At 36.4% G+C, this 21,463-nt stretch overlaps 1 protein-coding gene across 1 annotated transcript; it reads left to right on the plus strand.

Moving 5' to 3' along the window:
• The first annotated feature begins 5,831 nt into the window (after positions 1–5,831).
• Positions 5,832–21,265, plus strand: LOC306852576 (eomesodermin-like). The gene is made up of 6 exons (XM_079389522.1): positions 5,832–6,634; positions 14,919–15,073; positions 16,222–16,343; positions 16,528–16,686; positions 17,044–17,105; positions 18,317–21,265. The coding sequence occupies exons 1-6, from the start codon at positions 6,102–6,104 to the stop codon at positions 19,110–19,112; spliced, it is 1,827 nt and encodes a 608-aa protein (XP_079245648.1). The 5' UTR covers positions 5,832–6,101; the 3' UTR covers positions 19,113–21,265.
• Positions 21,266–21,463: the final 198 nt, after the last annotated feature.

A 21,463-nucleotide genomic window follows, 5' to 3' on the forward strand; every position in this document is an offset into this window, starting at 1 on the left:
GACACACACTATTTCTCATTCATGATTTCAGTCAGCGCAGACGCGGTGGGGCACGTCAGATCTCTCATGCGGTTTTTAACATCTTTAAGAGTCAGCTTTCTCCAAGCAGCCCTGCTGGTCGGTTCCCAAGAGGCTGCTGATTCTGCATTACATGCGATGACCCCTGTCTGACAGTAGGCATGACAGTGGTGATGATTTCTTAATGTTCGCCAAGTGGGCGACAGTGGGAGGCCCGTTTCTGACATTAGGGAGTGATGGAGGGGAAAGCGAATTGTATGGTCCGTCGGCCAATAAGAGGAAGCCATGCTTTGGGGGGTGATCACTTGGGGCCTGCAGAGCAAGCCAGAGGAATGCGGGAGAGCACAGCTGTCTTCTTCTGTCAAACGCAGACCCTAAACTGTCTGAAGAATAGATAAGCTTGGCATTTCGTTTGCAGGACCCATCCTCACCTTCTCAGGCCAGACTGGTGGGCCGCATACTACAGTTTTACATGTTCGGGGTGTGCTAAGCATTTCCCATCATTCACTGGAGCAGCATTCCTGATGAAATGCTGAAATGAGATGAAAATGTGCAGGTGTTTCCTTTAAGTCAACGCAATTTGCCTTTGAAAACACATTTTACTTTTATAATCTAACGGAATGTTCAGTGAAGTAGAGTCAGATTGAATGCATGTTTGCTAAAAACAGTCTCTAAACAGCTGTTTGGCTATTGCTTAACATTATTCAGTAGACTGCATGTGTTAGAGGGAGAAGTAATTTCAAAGAAAGTTACTGTATTAGAGGAAGAAAAATAATTTTAGACCAAGTTATTGCATTTCAATTTTAGATAAAAAAATTATGAAGACAATTAATATTTAATTATTATCACAATAAAGAAAATGCACACAAAAATTAAGATCCTGTCATCAAAATATCAGAATAAAATATAAAATTGTATAACACACACACAGAGAGCATTTTATTTTTTCATTATAGAATAGAAATAGAATAAAATAAAATGTTAACTATATTTATTTTTTTTAAATATGTAATTTTATAATTTATATAATGTTAAATTAAATAGATGTTACTACCTGAAGAACATTTTAGTTTACAATTTTAGGTTACATTTTTTAGGCTCTTTCCTAGAATCAGTATATATCTGCAATTCTGCATCATCAAATGTTAAATAATTTTCATTTAACTGAAGTTATTTTATCATTTTTATTTTTTTAAGCAACTGAAAAAAGAAATGGTTCTTGATTGTTAGAACTGATACACACACAAACACACACAAAGTATTTTTATTAAGATTTCTCAGCTTTTTTTTGTCTTCAAGAAGATTTGCAGTATGAAAGGTCACGTCTGGAGCCCTGGATATGTCTGCATGTGGGTCTCTCCTCCATGTTTAACCATGTACAACTTAGCGCCTCAAGCTTTTACTCAGTCATTGCGTTTATGGAGGTGACACAGGGTTCAGAGGCTGGTTGGAGAATGCAAACCCCACAAGAGCTGATGCACATTCAAAAATGAATGTACACGTGGAAAATCCCTTTTGATGGACGAGGCCGTTTTTATTGTTATGTTAAAAAAATAGGTGTCAACTCTCATTTTTACCGGAACGATCCGCCACACGTGTCCTGTAAGCAAAATTGCTGATTGAAACACCTTATGGACATTGACAAGTCTTCTCCCCTTTCCAAGAGACTCAGCATTGATTACCAGCTAATTATAAACGAAGGAAGTGGCAGCTTGTTTGTTTCTGGGGTTGCAGTGGAATACATTTGCACTTCTCCAGGAGATCATGTGATATCGGGTGAGAATTCCGCAGTTCATTAAGTGCTACCTTCTCCGCTCTCTTCTTCTACTTCACTCTGGTTGTCTGTCTCTCACTCCTCTAACGCTCTCTCTCTACACCTTTTAATTCTGCCGCCTTTTCAACGACCCCCCTGCCCGCATTCACAGCCCCTGTAGGTGGTGCCTCCCAAAAGCCTTATTTCACACCCAAAGTGGGGTTTCAAATAAACATATGTTGCGTTAATTAGGTCCCCGTGCCTGACAGGAAGGCCTAGTGTAAGGGGTGACTTGAAGAAACATATGCTGCTAAGTCTCTCTAATCAGAGCTATTCACACGGTGATTATTAGACAAGTTATACTCATGTCCTCATCCAGCTCCCCATATTCACCCACAATGAACACCAATCAAACAATGTGTTCATGATAAAATCACATATTAATTTAAGTAACACTATCTGAAAGTACGATATTGCTAATGGGTAAACATGGAAATCTATTTTTTGCTATTTGTGTGTATTTTTAGATGTTGCAAACAGGCACCAATTTTAATATTTGACTGGTTCATTTAAATAGTCCTGCGATGTGACAATGAATCTTTCAAATAATTAAACAAATAAGGTATTCTGTCAATTAAAATAAGCTCCTAAAACAGATGTCACACCACAGAACTATTTTGACACATTGCTTTCTATATGCTAGCATACACAGAAGTCGACTAATTTTATGTTATTAATAGGGAAATTCCTCTTTCTATTATGTGGATGTGTCATACTGCAGGACCGAAAGCATTTAAACATTAATATTACTAAATTAATTAGTGGTAGGATGCAAAGCTCAAGCTTGAAAATATTTGATTCACTTCCTGTTGGGGTCCTGATGAGCAACTTTTTCGAGGATCATCAAGAGATTGCCTATTTAGAAATGGATATTGTGAGTAAATCCACAAGTCTTAATAAACTGTAACAAATTATTTTATGTCTTTTTTAGATTTATGCAGCAATATAAAATTCAATGATGACTAATTTTAGAGAACAGTCCAAAAATAGATTATGCTAATATATTTAAATCCACATTTATCATTTTGATACACTTCTGTATGTCAGTGTTCATAATAGCAACAGACATAATTAAAATTTCTAAAGTACACTAAGAATAGATCATGTTCTTTGCTGTCCAAAAAAATTAGAATATAAAAAATATTTATTTGAAGACAATAAAATGACAAAATAAAACAGACACATTTAGGCTTGCTGTGTTAATCTTTTATTTTAATAAATTAGAGTAAAGTTCAAAATGAAGTAAATAGGAAAAGGAAGTGAAACTTGACTTGACTTCTGAGTTTACAAGAGCTGCTTTGACAACAAGGGTACCGCATATCATGACTGATGGAGTGCAGGCATGGTCTGGGTCCATCAGAGCATTAGGCGTGCTCAGGTTTCCGTGGGCCCTATGTCCTCCTCTCCCCTCCGTAACACTGAAACGAGAGTCATACGCTGTTGTGGAAAGAGAGCACACACTGAAACTATCACAGCTGCATATAGCTGAAGGTATATTGCTTAACAGATCATCGTTACTGATGGAAAATCTGAAATGTGTAGATAAAACATTAGTACAGGATGAGTCAGAATAACACCTCACTACACTAACCCACCACATGAAAACTCTCAACCCCTGAAACTGCAGGAAGAAGAAGTGTGATAAAGAAATCCAGCAATCTTTCACATCACTCTCTGATTGATCGTCAACTGAAAAGACATGATTTTTAGGAGAGCTTGACTTTCAAAACCAAACAAATCTCACAAAATCTAAAATGAAGTCGGATCCTGGTCATATCATTCACATCGTACATCTGTCACTCTGACCACAGATATGAATATGACCTCATAAAAATCTGCTGCTATCATTTACACCTTGTAAAATAGATAATAGTGTTGCTGAGGGAACACCAATGCAATATTCAGAAAAGAAGAAATGAATAATTTGATTGTCATATCCACTCGTTAAAAAATACAGCTTTTACATATAGAGCTACATACAGAAACCGCTCCAAAGAAGAGTAGAGCTAATATAAAATCCCTCCTCCCACACACTTTGAACAGAGAACTGCCATACACCTGTGACAACTGCACCAACTAGATTTGAGAATGCGTGGCATTCAAAGCTGCTGCGTAAATGCTTAAAAGACTGCCGGGCAGCGCGTTGCGTGTGTAGTGTGATTTCTTTAATTGCTGATACAGTAGATGAGGGATGTTTGTGCGTACCATTTGTGTTTTCCGAACGGCTGTGGTGGACATCCCCTGCGGAAGATCAGCTTAACTAAGGCCTAAAAGGTGCCTGTCACCCCCACAGGGCAGGTGGAGAGTATAACCGCCCGGCCTTGTGGACGTGTCATTGGGGACAATACGCTATCATAGGGTGTCAACACCAATGAGTTCAGCTGTTGACCTTGTGAGTTCACCTTGCTAGGAGAGACACATGAAGTTGAATTAGAGAAATTATGTGTCATACCTGCACTGGGGGGACACTGAGTAAGTGTGTGTGTGTTTGTGTGTGTGTGTGTGTGTGTGTGTGTGCATGCGTGTTAATAAAGTTATAAACAAAATAACAATTTTGAAATTGTAAAAATGCAGAAAGTCTCCTGTGAGGGCTAAGTTTAGGTGTAGGGTTGGTGTAGGCCAATAGCACATACAGTTTGTACTGTATAAAAACCATTACACCTATGGAATGTCCCCATTTAGATAGCTAAGTAAAAATGTGTGTGTGCGTGTGTGTGAATGTGGGTGTTATATTTGGTTGAATGTTGGCTGAATGGGGTATTGCGATTTTCCTCGTTTACTATTTCACACTTTTCTATGAATGCATAGTATTTTGTGCAAATGCTGTGTACAGTGTCACTTGACTGCAACTGAACTAATAAAGTGAAAAGAAGACTAATGTTTTCACATTACAACAAAGTACAGTAAGGAAACTAAAACATTTTTCAATTTAATTTGTTCATACAATAAAAAAAATACATTTTATAAGATAGTACATGAAAATTTAATTTTTTTATTTTTTTATTTATCAAGTATTTAAAAAACAGAAAGAAATTAAGTCACTACATATTATTAGAAATTATGCATTTTAAATAAAAATATTGCCTTTAATCCCATGTACAAACCATAACATTTTGGAATCTATTTAAAAAGTTAGTTTCTTATTTTTGTCTTATTTTAGTATGTACACCTTTTGAAGGTATACATACAGAGTATTGTATGTGGCATATTAAATTATTTGCATTTACTGCATTATTTTAGTGTCACGTGTGTTATTCTGATGTAGTGTTTGTCTTTATAATATTGCTAGTTCTCTGAAAGTTTTCATCAGTTATTGGAAAATACACTTACAGTGAACTTTAAGGCATGATGTTTGTGCCGTTACTAAAATGCCATATAATACTGCTGTTAATATCATCATATAACTTCATTTTGTACATGTACAACAGAATGGTTAAAAAATAAACCAATTAATTAATTAATTTAAAAAAATCAGTGCTCTTATTTACAGTGATATAATATTTCATATGTAAAATTTCAATAAAGCCGCTGTCATAGTGGAGACAAAAAAAAATCCCGTGTGCTTGAGTAAGAATGAATGTCATAAACCTAAGTTTCAAAAAGAAAAATAACAATTTCAAATGGGTGGAAAACGACTCACTCTCTGTGATTTATGTTGGTCTGGTATTCCACACATTATTCATTGACACCTGCAAACAAATTTAATGAGTTATATGAATTTAGTCTTAATTATAACTATTTTTAGTTTGTTGAAGGCTAATTGTTTTATTAAAAACTAATACAAAATACATTATTCAATACACTCACCGACACACATACCTTTATATGCGCCTTAAGAATGATTTTTTTACACTCTGTGAATATACACTATAAAAACTGTTCAGTTCTATTAAGTGAGTATACAAACTGAAGCCCCCGTAAATAGGGGAAGGCCCGTCCTCGCGTATCAAGCCTATCACGCCCAGTCTGTAGTGTAAAGCCCACCTCCGGACCAATTACCATTCGAGATATGGATATATCATAGAGTCTTATCATGTGTTTGAAGTCCGATTCCTATTCCAAATACATAGGGGCAATGTCTTCAACATACTAAGTTAAATCAAAGTGAAGACTTCCCAAGTAGTTTAAAACTAGATTACACGGTGCGCTTTGCAGACAAGCTCCACAATTTGCAGTCTATAGAGAGCTGTGTTGGAGTCTTATTTTAAATGTTAAAGCATACGGACGCTAAACCTATGACACCTCTAGTGAGCTCAACCCGGTGCTGCAGATGGGCGGCATAGGCAGGAATTTGTATCTCAATATGTTGAATGGAACAGAAGCGCAAAGTTTCGCCAAAGACGCAGAACTGAACAGCCACCTGCACCGAAACCGCGACTTACCGGACTTCAAAATGGGCATCCAAGACACGAGGTTTTACTACCAGGACTCGATTCCAAATGGACAGGACAGTTTGACGTTGCCGTTCCACGCTGAACACCACCAAAGCGCCGGGGCGCAGACGGGGAGGCTTTACGCACCGGCTCCGCTCGGCAGCTGTCACTTCACCAGCCGGAGCGGGACGGGACACACTTACGTTCCAGCCGGTGCCGACGCGTATTCTTCAGCCAACGGTAAAGACGTGTACCCGAGCAGTGCAGACGGCTACCCGGCGTCTTTTCAGCACGGGTATCCGCGAGCACCGATGTACTCTTTACCTGGTCTACAGGTGTCTGGGAAGACTCAAGTGCTCCTCAACAACTACCCGCTGTGGGCAAAGTTCCACAAGTACCAGACAGAGATGATCATAACGAAACAAGGACGGTAAGAAGCATAATAGATTGCCACTCTTTCTTTTTTTTTTTTTTGCCACTCTTCGTTTTTGTACGCGAAAACAGCATGGATCATAGAAACTGAATGTTTAGTCCTCTTACTTGTGTACTTATCTAAATGCCAGCTGTGCCAGTCAGGGCAGGTGGAGATGTAACCGAGTCCTTGGCATATGTGTCTTAAATTTAGAAGCCTAATTACAGAGATCTTTCGATCTGATCTTTTTTCTCCAGACCGCGACCTGGTTTCAGTTATTGTCAAAAGTAAACAAATACTTCTGATGATGTTTTGGATACGTTATTTTTAAATGCTGAGAATAATGACGGCAGTGTTATGAAAGAACGTGATGATCAAACTTAGTTATCATGTTTATAGTGTGAGTAGCCTAATAATAATAATAATAAAATTTAAAAAACGCAGTTAATTTAAAATGTGATTTATAAACCACCGGTGTTGTTCCCTAGGGACCCCAGGGAGGGAGGAAAGTGCTTGTGGGGACGTTTGGCAGGTCACTGAGCATTAATATCTAAACATGTCTCTGATGATTATAGTCTACAGATTATAGTCACTTTCATTTTAGAGCAGCTTTCAAGGCATACATTAGATAGTCATTGCATAATACAACTTAAAAATGTTGACTGATAAAACTACATAATTGTTTCTAAGTAGGCCCTTATAAGTCAGTTTGATGAAAATATCTATCACAGATTCTTGAATATGTTCAAATAAATAAATAACGCTTAAAACTGTTGCACTGACCACACCTGTCACCATAAAAATTATTCCTTTTAAAATGTATGAGAATTGACAGCATGCAAAAAACTTACACGCTTACACGTTAAATCCATAGAAAGAGTTATTAAAAAATTATTCAAAAGACAAAAAATGAACACTTGTAGTCTGAAATTTATTTTGTATTTTCTTTATGCATATATGACATGAATTAGATTTTAAGAAATAATAGGCCCTGCATATTTTAAATTTGGTATTGAAAGGGTGGTGTAACCTTGAAAAATTGACTATGTTTTTCTCTCAGTGTTTTAGCTACTGATTGAATTCCACAAAATAATGCTACACCAATATTATATTATATATCATAGCAGTAAAATCCTGACCATGATGTTGCTTTAAAAACTCCCACTGAGGTCATGGTCATCACTTATAAATGTCATTATTTTATTTTGTACTGTACTGTACTATATGCACCACCTAAAATCTAATTCCTCATTGTCAATTTTTTTTTAAACAGAGATATGTATTTATTTTTTTCTTAATATTATTATTATTTATAGCTTGGAAGCTTTTACTCAGATATGCGTGCATCTGTGTGTTCAGTAGGCTACAGTTGTTTGTGAGGGTGTTAGTGTGTGAATGCATGTGTTTGTAACCTGTAACCTACTGGCAGGTGCCTTGAAATCTTTTGCAAACTGTCTTTAAAGCCGTGTTCAAATACATTCAGAAAGCAAGAAATTCAACGGTGCGTGTTTTATGTAGTTTATTAATATACTATTAAAGATGTTACATAAACAAGACTTCAAATCACCCTAGTATGTGCGAGTAACAATTAAACTGACTATTTGTGAGATTTAATCTTTAACTTAAGCAAGAAAACCTTGTTTATTTTGAATCAGCATATTGATGATTTTTTTTTTTTCTCTGAATCCTGTTTGTATCTAATCTACTGAACTAATCTTCTCACATGCTTCAGATCGCATCAGTTTGAGTTTATTGAAATACACAATATTTTTTGTGAATTATTATTACGTTCTGGTTTGTACGATTCACAATACGAGGGTTATTTTTATTGGTTCTCGTTGCCAGTCAGTGTCAGAGCTCAGGTAATTCTGCCCAAGACAGGAAGTGGAAAAGTAAGGAGGAGGGGGTGGTGCATTTGTGGGTAAAGTTGGTGAGCACCACTGAGACTCTGATGGCCATACACATCAGTGGAGGTAGCTTTGAAGTGCAGGAAATGAAGGAAGGCACTTTCTTCCTCTCTCTCGCTCTCTTTCTCGCTTTTTCTTTGCTCTCTCTCCTCTGGTCTGGTACCTTGTGAGCGCAGTGATGCACGTTTCCTCAGAAGTCGAGGTGCAGTCCAATTCGAGGCTTTGAAATGCACCGTAAGGCCCATAGCCTGAGACGAGAGCAGAGGTCTTCAGCCCTTTTCAAGTCGAACTCTAAAACTAGCCCCTAACTTCACCCCTGCCACCAGGTTTCTCAAACTTAAACAGGCATAGGGCCATGAGCTCTAAACATAGATTGGTGTAGGTGAGTGTTGTCTTGCTTTTATGCTAGTCTGAGATCCAAATAAGGGAACAAGCGACTGCCAGACTAATAACTGGACTGAAATTCATGAAAAATGTTGCTTCACAGAAAGTCAGTGGGAGAGCTATGAAACCACAGATAATCCATTCCACTGCATGTTCAGTGGCTGGTAAATACTAGAGTGGAAGAAAAATGTCTTGTCAAATGCATCTGCAACATGCCTGAAAAGAGAAACTAGGGTTTTTCAATGTCATTATATAAAAGTCAATATAATAAGTTTAAAAGATATATTCTGGCATCAGGTGCTTGTATAGGAGATGTGAATCAGTAGGTTCTTCGTAAGTCTTGTGGAGGAGTCATGGGTCTGTGCATTATGTGTAAATAAAGCTGGCTTTCTGCTTCAGTGGATTCACATGTCTCATATTTAACACCACAAACAGCTAGAAATTTTCCAAGCATTTGCTTATGCCGGTGAAGTCTAAAATTGCGTAGTGAAACTCTTAGGAACTTCTTTACACTTTCTATATTCACACAAAACATGGTATAACGAAATATACTGCACAATGAAATCATGCAGCAAAGCAAAAAGTGAATGAATAATTTATCTGGCCTTCATTTGCCCTCCCTTAAATTGCAGCATTTAGTAAGATAATAAAGACGGCAGTTATAAACAGTGGCCCCCAAAATGAAAGTTTACCCACCCTCATGCCATTCCACACCTGTATGATTTTCCATCTCCTGTGGAGCATAAAAAAGATATTTTTAGAAATGTTTGTTTTTTGCTCAAAAGAAGTCAAAGCTTCATGGTTACTAGCATTCTTCAAAATGTCTTCTTTTTTGTGTTCGGCATAAGGAATAAAGTAAATGATGACAGAATTTCATTTTTGGGTGAACTATCCTTTTAAGAATGCGTAAATTGCATTCATTGAATTGCCTACACTGTAAAAATGAGTTTTGTTGTAAATAAAGATTATTGGAGTACATTTTACAAGAAAATAATATTTCAGTCTTTCTACTTTAACTTTTAATTTATTGTCATTTCTGTGTAATTATTTGTGAAATGTATTAGCCATTTCTGAGGGAAAATGGTTCCAAAGTAAATTGTTTACTGCATTTTTTAAGTGTATAATAAAAAAAAGATAGCAAACTAATTGGTAGCTGAAAACACTCAGAACTAGCTTTTTCTGAACCATTTTTCAATTACTAGCAGATGTCAAGGTGATTTAAGTAGAAAAATCCCATAGCAGAGAAACCGCAGATGTTTTTCATCACATGACCTAGGGACAATAGGTTAAATAAGCAAAAATGTTCAAAAAAATGCAATGATATTTATATAAAACCTAACAATTTTTTTGTTTTGTTTTGAGCGTGAAAAGTTTTGCTTGAAAAGTGCTATATTTCTTCAAAAAAAAACAAAAAAGAGAGATAAAATGCTTAAAATTTGATTGTATAATAATTCATTTTTAGGTGTGCTACTTTTTGGGGCCACTTTATTTCTGCATTTGTAAAGATTTACAGCAAGAGCAACCCGTGCAATATAAGTGCATCAGTTTTATTAATATTCTTGAGGTCGTCCAGGCTCTGCATAAAATGCAATCTCTCCCCCTGCACCACTCTTTCTGCCTGTAGCCTTTGAGCTCTCTGTCTTTTTTTTTTTTCAACTAACAATCACTTCCTGTTCAGCTGTATATGGTAACATGGCGCATGCAGTTTTACTGCAAAAAAAAACAGACCTCAGAAGCAGCAAACTTGTTGAATCGTCTTTGCTCACTGCAGGACAGACCTATCGCTGTGTACATGATTCCAGCAGAATCCCATCAAGCAGCTCTGACAGAAACAGATGAGTTGTGACAGTAGCACATCAGTAGAATGGCATCAAGATCAAAGGGATCGCATGTAACTGTGGTTGCTGGCTGCTCCATTTCCAGCCACTGTTTTTCAGCAACCATACTACAAGCTCATCACTACAGCTATGACGGTTCTCAGTAAATATATCATGGTTTCTGTACGTAACCACATTCGCATAATAGCTTACAATAACCACGTAAACATGCAGTATTTACTGTACATGTCAATCTGCATGTGTCATGTTTGATATTTTACCTTGGTGTAAAAAACGGTGTAAAAAAGTGAGCTAGCAGCCGCAGACTGGCGTGTTTTTAGAAGATCAAGACTACGAGGATGACATAAACTGGACCTGAACTTTTGTCCTGGCGAATTAGTGACCACCAGTCTATATCCAGACAGTTTTGTTTTTCTTTTGAGTGTCCCTTCTTGTCTTTCTTACTGAGCAGTGTTGCCTTGATCACATCAAGCAGTTCTTCTGCTTAGGGGAAACACATATATGTATGGAAAACTGCACCTTCCTAAAGTCCTAGACAGCAGAGGAGGCACTTTTGTTTGGCAACCACCTACTACCGTGTTCACGGCTCCATCAGTGAGTCAAGGAGTGGCAGATAAGTTTCCAAAGGTTAACCTCTAACTTTTTTGTCGTAAACCTTAACCTCCCACTCATGCAAAACATTCCTCTCAGTGGCAAACTCACTGGTTTCCCCCTCTCCAGGTACTGATTTCTTATAAATGTCTCATTTTAAATAAGTATGACAATTTCTGAGGCTCAGTCAGATGAGGAAAGTGACTGCCACAGACGGTATAGCTATAACTCAGAGTGAGGAGGCAGCACATGAGCGTTGAATGATACAGAGACAATTCTGGTTTCTGTTTTCACTTATATTGACAACTGATGTGGAAGAAGAAACCCTTCACCTGCTCGGTCTCTTCACCACCACAAGGCCCCACAATGGCAGGGCTACATCTGAGAATGATGATTGATTACAGCTGCCCGTGGGTGGGCAGTCCATCCGCTTGTGTTATGCCACCCTGTAGCAAATGAGTGTCATCGTCCTCATGCTCTGATCCTCGATATTCGTCCTTTACCCTACTTAAAAAGAGAAATTGTGAAACTGAACTTATTTCAGGTCAAAATATGGCTCTTAATTCTCTCTTTCAAAGCAGTCTGTTTTATTTTGTTTGTTTTTTGTTTGTTTTTTGTCTCTTTCCACTTACTGAAGCAGGTATAACTTCTTGGAAACACAAAATAAGATATTTAGTAGAATATGCAAGGTGCGCTTTTGCATAAAACAAAAGGAGACTATGGCTATGAGTTGTTGAACATCAAAAAAAAAAAAAAAATGCAGACAATGTAACAAAAACATAGTTGTTATATGCTTTAAAAAAATTCTCTTCATTGTAGTTCAGAGAATCTGTTCACATTTTTACATTCAAATAGCACGTGTATAATTTGCATTTTTGGGTGCACTATTTCTAATATACTATTCACTATTTCTACATATCTAATATATTTCTACTATGTTTTCTAATCATGAATAGTTTTGTTTTAGGGTTAGATTTGCTAGTTTTGTTACTTAGACCTACAGTACACTCTATTTTGTAAAATAAAGTACACTTTATTTTACGGTTACATCTATTAGTTGCTTATTAGCATGCATATTACTAGAATATTAGCCATGTATTAGTGCTAATTAAGCACATATTAATGCCTTATTCTGCATGACCTTATTCTACATCCCTAATCCTACCCAATACCTAAATTTAACAACTACCTTACTAACTATTAATAAGCAGCAAATTAAGAATTTATTGAGGGAAAAGTCATTCTTAATAGTTAGCAAGTGTTACCTATTCTAAAGTGTGACCGAGGTTTCTTATGATCGTCAAATCTGCATTTATTTGATTAAAAAACAGTGGTGGTGATTAATATTTTGTGGGTTCTTTATTAAAAATGGAAAGTTCAAAAAGAACAATTTTCTATTTGAAACAAAAAAAAATTGTATCATTATATACGTTTTTACTGTCACTTTTGATCACAATTTAATGCATCCTTGCTGAATAAAAGTATTCGTTTAAAAAATAAAATAAATAAATAAACAGAATTTTACTAACCCCAAACATGTCATTTTATTAAATAAATACACTATTGCTTAAAAATTACTATATTCCCTTCTTAAAATGAACCAAAAATAGGTTGTAAATTAACATTTAATATGTTCAATAAAAGAACATTTATTAATAAGTTTAATAAATAACAATGAAATAATAATACAAAAATGAATTGCTTATTAATACATTTTCACCCTTTGATTATTGTTGATGCCTCTAGTAATTATGGGTCTGATTTTTAATTAACAATCTATTTTGGGTTCATTTTAAGCCAGCCATAAAGCTGAAGTCGTTCTAAAAATCTGACCCTCATACACCCTTCCCAATGGGAAAAAGGTGTACAGTTTCACCCAGCAAGCTCACAGGCACAGGAGACAGAGCAAGATAGAGAGTGAGAGATTTTTTATAAACATACTCACAACCTAAATCCATTCTGAGCCATATACAAATTATTTGGTGTGTATCCAATTCATGGAATGGACACAGACACAGATATGATCAGACAACTGCACTTGAGTGTCACCTGACAGGAGCATCCGGCTGAGGGGAAACATGCAAGCATGAGCAGTAGCCCGCAACTGTTGAATCTACTGAATGAGAGGCAGCCATATGGCATAGATGTCATCTCTGGAGTGTATAAGTGAGACCGAAAGCGTCATAGTATTGGGTGAGGTTGAATTCAAGCCAGCATGGCTGATGTCAGAGGTGTGTTTTATCACAAGTGGTGCCAAGGCAGGAAGGCACAGAAAAACAGAAGCTGCACATTTCATACTGGATCTACTGAGATTTAAGTCACGTTTTTGTAAACTTCACCCTGCCATGGGACACAGTGACTTCCCAGTTACCTCCTCTCCATCTCTGTCCCGTGATCAAAATCTGTCTAGCAAGGAAAACTACAGCAATCAAGCAGATGTTTTATTAATTGTCATATTAAAGATTCACAAACATCCTGCTCCCAGTTGCCTTTCTATCATAATGTCTGTGCCTTCGTAACTACTGTTTACCACAAAATACCACCCGCATATATACAAGCATATTCAAATAGCTCATGCATATGCATGATATATTGGGACCATATCAAATATGAATGAATTTCATGTATTGTATCGGATGATTTTTGACATTTGTTTTAAACCATTTCTGCATATTTTTAGATTGCAGTCATCTAGCATGACCTTAGCATAAAGGATCGCGCAAGACTGTGGCATATGTTTATTTCTTTGTAAGAGCACTATTTCTTAAAGAGAGTGGGTGTCGCTTAGTTATCTTATAACAAAATTTCCTTTCACAAACTTTCAGAATGAATATTTGACCAAAAATATGTTGCATTAATTAATACATATTACAGTTATATTACATTGTTATAGTTCTTCATTTAGTTATGTTTTCATTATATACTAAATAAAATATTCAAAATATTATTCTAGCCCAGTCTTTCTTTATCTAAACCCCTTACCTTTCATTTCCAAAATATAAAACTTATAATTCTAATAGAATAAAATATATAAAATAATAAAATAAAATATACAAATAAAAATAAAAATAAACAAATACAAAAAAATATAAAATATATTTAAAATTTATAATGCCATTAAAAAATATGGGGGTCAGAAAATTTTATTTTTCATTTTTTTAAGAAATTAATTCAGCAAGGATGCATTAAATTGATTTTAAAAAAAATTAGATTCCAAATAAAACTGATTCCAAATAAATGTTGTTCTGTACTCATCAAAGATTAAAATAGATATATTTGACACCTTTATTATAATAAGAAATATTTGTAAAGTAAACATTTTCTTTCATAAACATCAAAATGAATATTCTAAAAAAATGAATATCTCTCAGTGAATATTTAAATAGTTATTTTAAATATAATTATGTTTAATCTATATTTTTATTAATGTATTTATTTGTTCTAGACAAAATCTAAAAAAAAGTATATATTTATAACAAAATAATTTGTTTGTCAACTTATCGCTATTCACAAAAAGTTTACTATCATTGCACCCCTAATAACGCGATCTTATCTTGTGTTTTCTGATCTGTCTGTCAACAGGAGGATGTTCCCTTTCCTCAGCTTTAACATCAGCTCACTGGACCCCTCGGCTCATTATAACATATATGTGGACGTGGTTCTTGCAGACCAGCATCACTGGAGGTACCAAGGAGGCAAATGGGTCCAGTGCGGCAAGGCAGAAGGCAACATGCCAGGTACCCAACAGTCTCACGGTGCCTTTTTCGGGCCACTATCTACTTTTAAACCCTACAAACAAGATAAATGTCTTTATCTGCATTGTGGTTTCACAGTGTGAGCCTTTTCTGAGCAGTGAAGAAAACTTCACATACCAATAGCTCTGTCTTTTTGCGGCTAGAAGTGCATGAGTGTTTCTGTTACCACTGTATGCCACAATCAGAGGAACCTAAGCATGTGGCCCACCACAACAGCTCTGCACTGCAACTGCTGTTCAAGGGTGACTGCATGGTAGTGCAAGTGTAAAACATTTGACATTGAACTCTTAATTGGCTTATACCAATCAATTTACAAAGTGCAAACATTTAAATACTCATACTTCTGGCTCTTTCAACCTAGTTTTTCTTTACTCAAACTCCTGACCTTTCCTTACCTAAATATGGCTCTTCTATAATTATAATAATTATATAATATAATCAAAATGTATAAAATATACAAATACTGTATGAAAAATAAGTAAATATTAAAAATAATTAAATAATTATCATTTTGGGGACAGTAAATGTTTATATATATATATATATATAAATTCATCAAGGATGCATTAAATTGATCAAAAGTGACAGTAAAGACTGCTAATAAGAAGATTGTTACAAAACGTTTTGTTTCAAATAAATGCTGTTCTTTTTAATGTTTTATTCATCAAAGAACCTTTAAAAAATTATAATAGTATCCACAAAAATATTAAGGAGCACAGCTGTTCACAACTTTGAATAATAAGAAATTTTTCCTGAGCATAGAATGATTTCTGAAGGATCATGTGACACTGAATACTGGAGTTTCAGGAATTAATAACATTTTAAGATATATTATAATAAAAAATAAACAATAACAATTTAATTATTTTAAAATGTAATGATAGTTCACAATATTACTTACTGTATTTTATCAACAAAAAAATGCAGCCTTGGTGAGCATAAGAGACTTCTTTCAAATACATTAAAATATCATACTGACCCAAAAGCTAAATGGTATTTTAAATGGTGTATATCAGTAAAATACTGTGTCATTGACAATAAAATATGGTTTAAAGACATGAATATTTAAATTGCATTCATTACCTATATATCTATTCTTAAGTGCTTAATTGTTTTTTGGTTTTTTACAGGAAACAGAATGTATATGCACCCAGACTCTCCCAACACTGGGAGTCATTGGATGAGACAGGAAGTTTCCTTTGGCAAATTGAAACTTACCAATAACAAAGGCAGCTCTAACAATGTAGCACAGGTAATTTAATATAATAATAAACTCCTACATAAAAGCCGACTTACTGCAACATACACAAACCTGAGTCATCTCTGTCAACATTGGTTGTAGTCAAACAGAGATTACAGTTATCATTTAGGTAGAATATATAGCACCATAGCATATCTGCACTATTTCTCTAACAATTGCATTGCTTGGAATACAGATGATAGTGCTGCAGTCGCTCCATAAATACCAACCACGTCTTCACATCGTGGAGGTGAAAGAGGATGGAACGGAGGATGCCTTTCTGACCTCGAAAACTCAGATGTTTGTCTTCCCTGAGACTCAGTTCATTGCCGTCACTGCCTACCAGAATGCAGATGTAAGTCACGTCATCTGAACACATCATGCTGTGGGTTATTTTCTTATTAATCAGATTGCAACTGTCACATAACCACTGCTTACAGCAAACAAAGATACATATCGTCACAGTGTGGGATGACCCAGACGACAGAGTTGTGTTATGTCTGCACTTTGAGTCTGTGATTGCAAACATGTGTAGTGCATGTGCAGAAGATGTCTGCCTGTAGGAAAGAGTATGAGTGGAATTCATGAATTATTTCGTAAAGACAGTGATCTATCAGTCTCCCTGGCTATGTTTCCTGTACCCATGTGACTTTACTCTTACCCTCTCTCTCTGCCCTTTCTCCAACCTCTTCCCCTGTCATTTCTTTCACAGATCACTCAGCTGAAAATAGATCATAACCCTTTTGCTAAAGGTTTCCGGGACAATTATGACACGTAAGTAAGCCTGAAGTAAATTAAATACAGAAAATTGTTCTCTGTGGAGCACTACTTGTCATTTACATCTATCTAGCTATATATCTATCTATCATCTATTTATCTATAAGCCTAAACCTTCAAACATTTTTTACAAAATAAGACTTAGTCAAGCCAACATTCAATTCTGCATCCTGTTTGCTACCTAAATTTGTATTAAATTAAAATTCATGAACTTCATTCTCAGTTTAATTAATGGTGCAGCATTAATTAACATAATATAATATTACAGTTTTTCTCAATAGATTTGACACATTTCTCCAAACTCAGGTCCCTGTTCTCAAAACTGTTAACAGTGAGCTGTACACTTTGTAATTGTCCTGAACAGATTGTAGGTTTTCATTAATTTCATACAAATTACAAATCATGCAAATAATTTTGTCAAAACACTGTGAACAAAAAACTCTCAAATGTTTTCATAATAGTTGGTAAAACTAACCAATACTTTAAAATATCTGAAAAAAGGTCATTTGTAATCTGTAATTTTTCATATCATCAAATGCACATGGTATATTTTCTGTTGGCCCCAAACTAATAACTGCTCACTTAATAACACACACAGCAGCACAGGAAACACAGTTTGGAACAAGAGCAAATGGAACAAGAGTACATTATATATATATATATATATATATATATATCTGTTTGTGCCACCTTTAGCAGCAAGAACTGCAAACAGACTCTTCTGATAACTAGAGAATATCAGAAGATTTTGTTTGCAGTTTCTTGCTGCTAAAGGTGGCACAAACAGATATTAAGTTTAAAGGGGCAATTAGTTTTTCCACATGGGTGTTTGGAGTTGGATAACAATTTTTTGTTTTGTTTAGATATACACAATATATACAAAACAAACTCCCTGTTGAAGAATTGCAATAAACATGTACTTTCATTAGGTATTTGTGTGTCTCCAGCAGACTATGTTTTATAATCATTAGCAATCATAGATTCAACGTAAACATTTACTTTTAATAAACGCATTACTAGAAAAATTGCAGTGCTTCATTTTGTAGTAAAATTTAACTGTTTGGTTAAGATAAGTTTGTGTTTAAATAGCTGTGTTATTTGTTTTGAGTAAACTGACAAATCGACTGAGAAAAACTGTAACATTAACATTTCAGAAGGGGTTTTGTCCGTTGAAGATGACCTTTGACCCCTTTTATTTCCTCATGTAGGCTCTATGCACCTCCTGACTCAGACCGCCTTACGCCTTCCCCAGCTGAGGGCCAGCAGCTCCTCCCAGGCGGTTGTTACCCTCACCAGCCATTCTTGTCTGATCAATACATGAGCCCCCTGCCTCAGAGTCGTTTCTACAGCCGCGAGCCAGTCAGCATGACCCAGCAGTGCCCCAAAGACCCTGCCGCCAGTCCTCATAGCCGCTTTTACCTGCCCAGCCAGCAGGGCGTGCCACCAAACCGCCTCGACTTCAACACATACGAGAGCGAATACACTTCCAACACCCTCTACAAGCCGTTTCCGATTCAGACATCCCCACACCACCCTCTGGGCTACTACTCTGAAAGCCCCTTCGCTTCTGGGCCGGCTTCTGGCACCAACGCTGGAGCGTGGAGCTCAGGACGACCCTCACCGCAATACCTTAATCACCCACACCACAGTAAACCCGGGTCTAGTCTTGGCTGGTTCCGAACCATCTCGTCCCCAGCCGCGTCTTCGTCTCCCTCAGCGGTGAACTCACGCTTCCATTCCTCCCCATCGCTCCTGGATCCCCAACGCCAGCCACTGCTCCAAGACAAGTCCAAAGAGTCTGGGGAGGACACCTGGATGGAAGCCCCCTCAGTAAAATCGGTGGACTCAGCTGACTCAGGTTTGTTTGAGGGAGGAGAGAGCAAGAAGAGGCGCGTGTCGCCTTACACATCCAGCACGGAAAATTCCCCTCCCAACCGCAGTGCAGAGGCTTGTGAAAAGGACAATTGCAGTGACGCGGGCTACTACGGCTTCTACACCCACTGAAGACCAGCCCTCAGACTGTGCTCCTGTTGTCTTACACCCACCGTCTGTCTGCATGACCTGAGACGCAGGGATCGAGCTCTCTGTGATAGTAGCTACAGTGCCAGGTGTTAGGTGGCCCCTCTGTACTTTGTGTTCCCTGTGTTAGATGTGTGGGGGGGTCATGTGGAGGTGTTCTGAAGGTCACTGTCACACAAAAGATGAAGACGATGTGACTGCACTGAGACACTGGCCTGGAGACACACAGACAGTCAGACCTGTGTGACTTTAGCAGCTGAAGATTTCACAGCACACCTGCTGACACTCCCCCAAAGGAACTGTCTCTGTCCCCCTCGTCAGCCACAGACATGAAAACACCTCACAAAACCCACGCACCACAAGCACGCTCAAACAAACAATCAAATCGTTTTCATCACATTCACATCCATCTTGAAAAACGTGGACTTAGAGGTATAGTTCACCCAAAAATTAAAAGTCCGTCATCTACTCTCCCTCATGTCATTTTAAACCTGTTCGACTTTCATAAAGTAGACAGTTTTAAGAAATGAAAACAAGGACCTTTCAAGCTTCAAAGTCACTATAAAAATAGTTCATACAGCTCATGTGCTGCATGTCAAGTCATCCAAAGCTTTATGAAAAGACATGAAATTTAAGTCTGACATCATCTGATTCGGACATTGCTTGTTCTCTCATGAAGAGAGAACAAGCAATGAGAAGAGAAGTCTGTTTCTTATCCAATGCTATTGTACATTTCAATTTTCACTCAGAAATTGCTAGCAAATTTCTCAAATAATTACAATGAAACAATAAGTAAAAGATTGAACTAATTATGAAATTTTGAAGTAGAAAGACTGAAACTGTTTTCATAACTTCAAAAACACCCGGAGTGTTGCACACAAATCTTTTATTTGGTCTCTAAATGACATGAAATCGACTTGCTTAAGATGTGATGCTGTGGACCTGTAAGCATGTGCTGATATAACATCTTCAGATCGATTGCTCTAAACAGAGTAATGCTGCATAACAATTGTGACCCTGGACCACAAAACCAGTCTTAGGTGTCATTTTTTTTAAATTGGGATTTATACATCATCTGAAATCTGAATAAATAAGCGTTCCATTGATGTATGGTTTGTTAGGATCAGACAATATTTGGCCGAGATACAACTATTTGAAAAGCTAGAATCTGAGGGTTAAAAAAAATATAAATATTGAGAAAATCTCCTTTAAAGTTGTCCAAATGAATCTCTTAGCAATGCATATTACTAATCAAAAATGAAGTTTTTATATATTTATGGTAAGAAATTTATAAAATATCTTCATGGAACATGATCTTTACTTAATATCCAAATGATTTTTGGCATAAAAGAAAAAATTATAATTTTGACCCATACAATGTATTTTTGGCTATTGCTACAAAAATACGCCAGCGACTTAAGACTGGTTTTGTGGTCCAGGGTCACAATTTAGCACAATACAGATTTAATGCATTGTGCATTTGAATGTGAGCCTTCATTACAGTGCAACATTTCTGTGTCGAGTCAATCCTAAAATGCACTCCTACAGGGAGTACAATCAATAAGCACATTGAAGCCCAGGCCACTCAGACAACACATGCTGGAAATAAAATAGCCACAATGTCTAACAGACCATGGCTGTATGCACCAGCTGGAATTCCATCCTTTAACAGACAGACATAACAAAGCTTGATAGAATGCGTGAGTTATCATATATGCGGTTATATTAACTATTTTCATAACTATTAACAAATTTTCATAAGACTAATAACATCGTTACAAAAAATTGAAATTTAGTTCTTTCCAGCATTCAAAATTCTATTGTGGTTTCCACGAAAATATTAAGCAGCACAATTGTTTTCAACATGATAATAATAAATGTTTCTCAAGCAGCAAATTAGCATATTAGACACTGAAGCCTGAAGAATGACTGTTAAGAAATTAAACACAAAATTACAGTTTTTACTATTTATGATCAAATAAATGCAGCCTTTGTGACTATAAGAGATTTCTTTTTGAAATATTACAAAAATCTAAACACAAAAACAGACAGGGGAAGGTTAATACATTTAAACTTAAAATGCAAAACTGAACCTTAAGACCTGTAGTAATTCTTTCCTGATCTAAAGTTTTATAGTTCTATTGAAAAAAAAAAAAAACATTTTTACTTTTCATACTGCATACTGGCAACTTATGTTATGGCAATTGTTTGAGACCTTGTAATTCTCAGGTTTCATGTAGCTAAAGTCCACGAGTTAGGATAAACACACTAGTGTCAATCTGATGACCTGTAACCGGACATACTTAAGCCAACAGCATCATGTCTTGAGGCGTCGC

This window comes from Barbus barbus (assembly GCF_936440315.1).
Source record: "Barbus barbus genome assembly, chromosome: 32".
In the NCBI taxonomy this organism is placed as follows: Eukaryota; Metazoa; Chordata; class Actinopteri; order Cypriniformes; family Cyprinidae; genus Barbus; species Barbus barbus.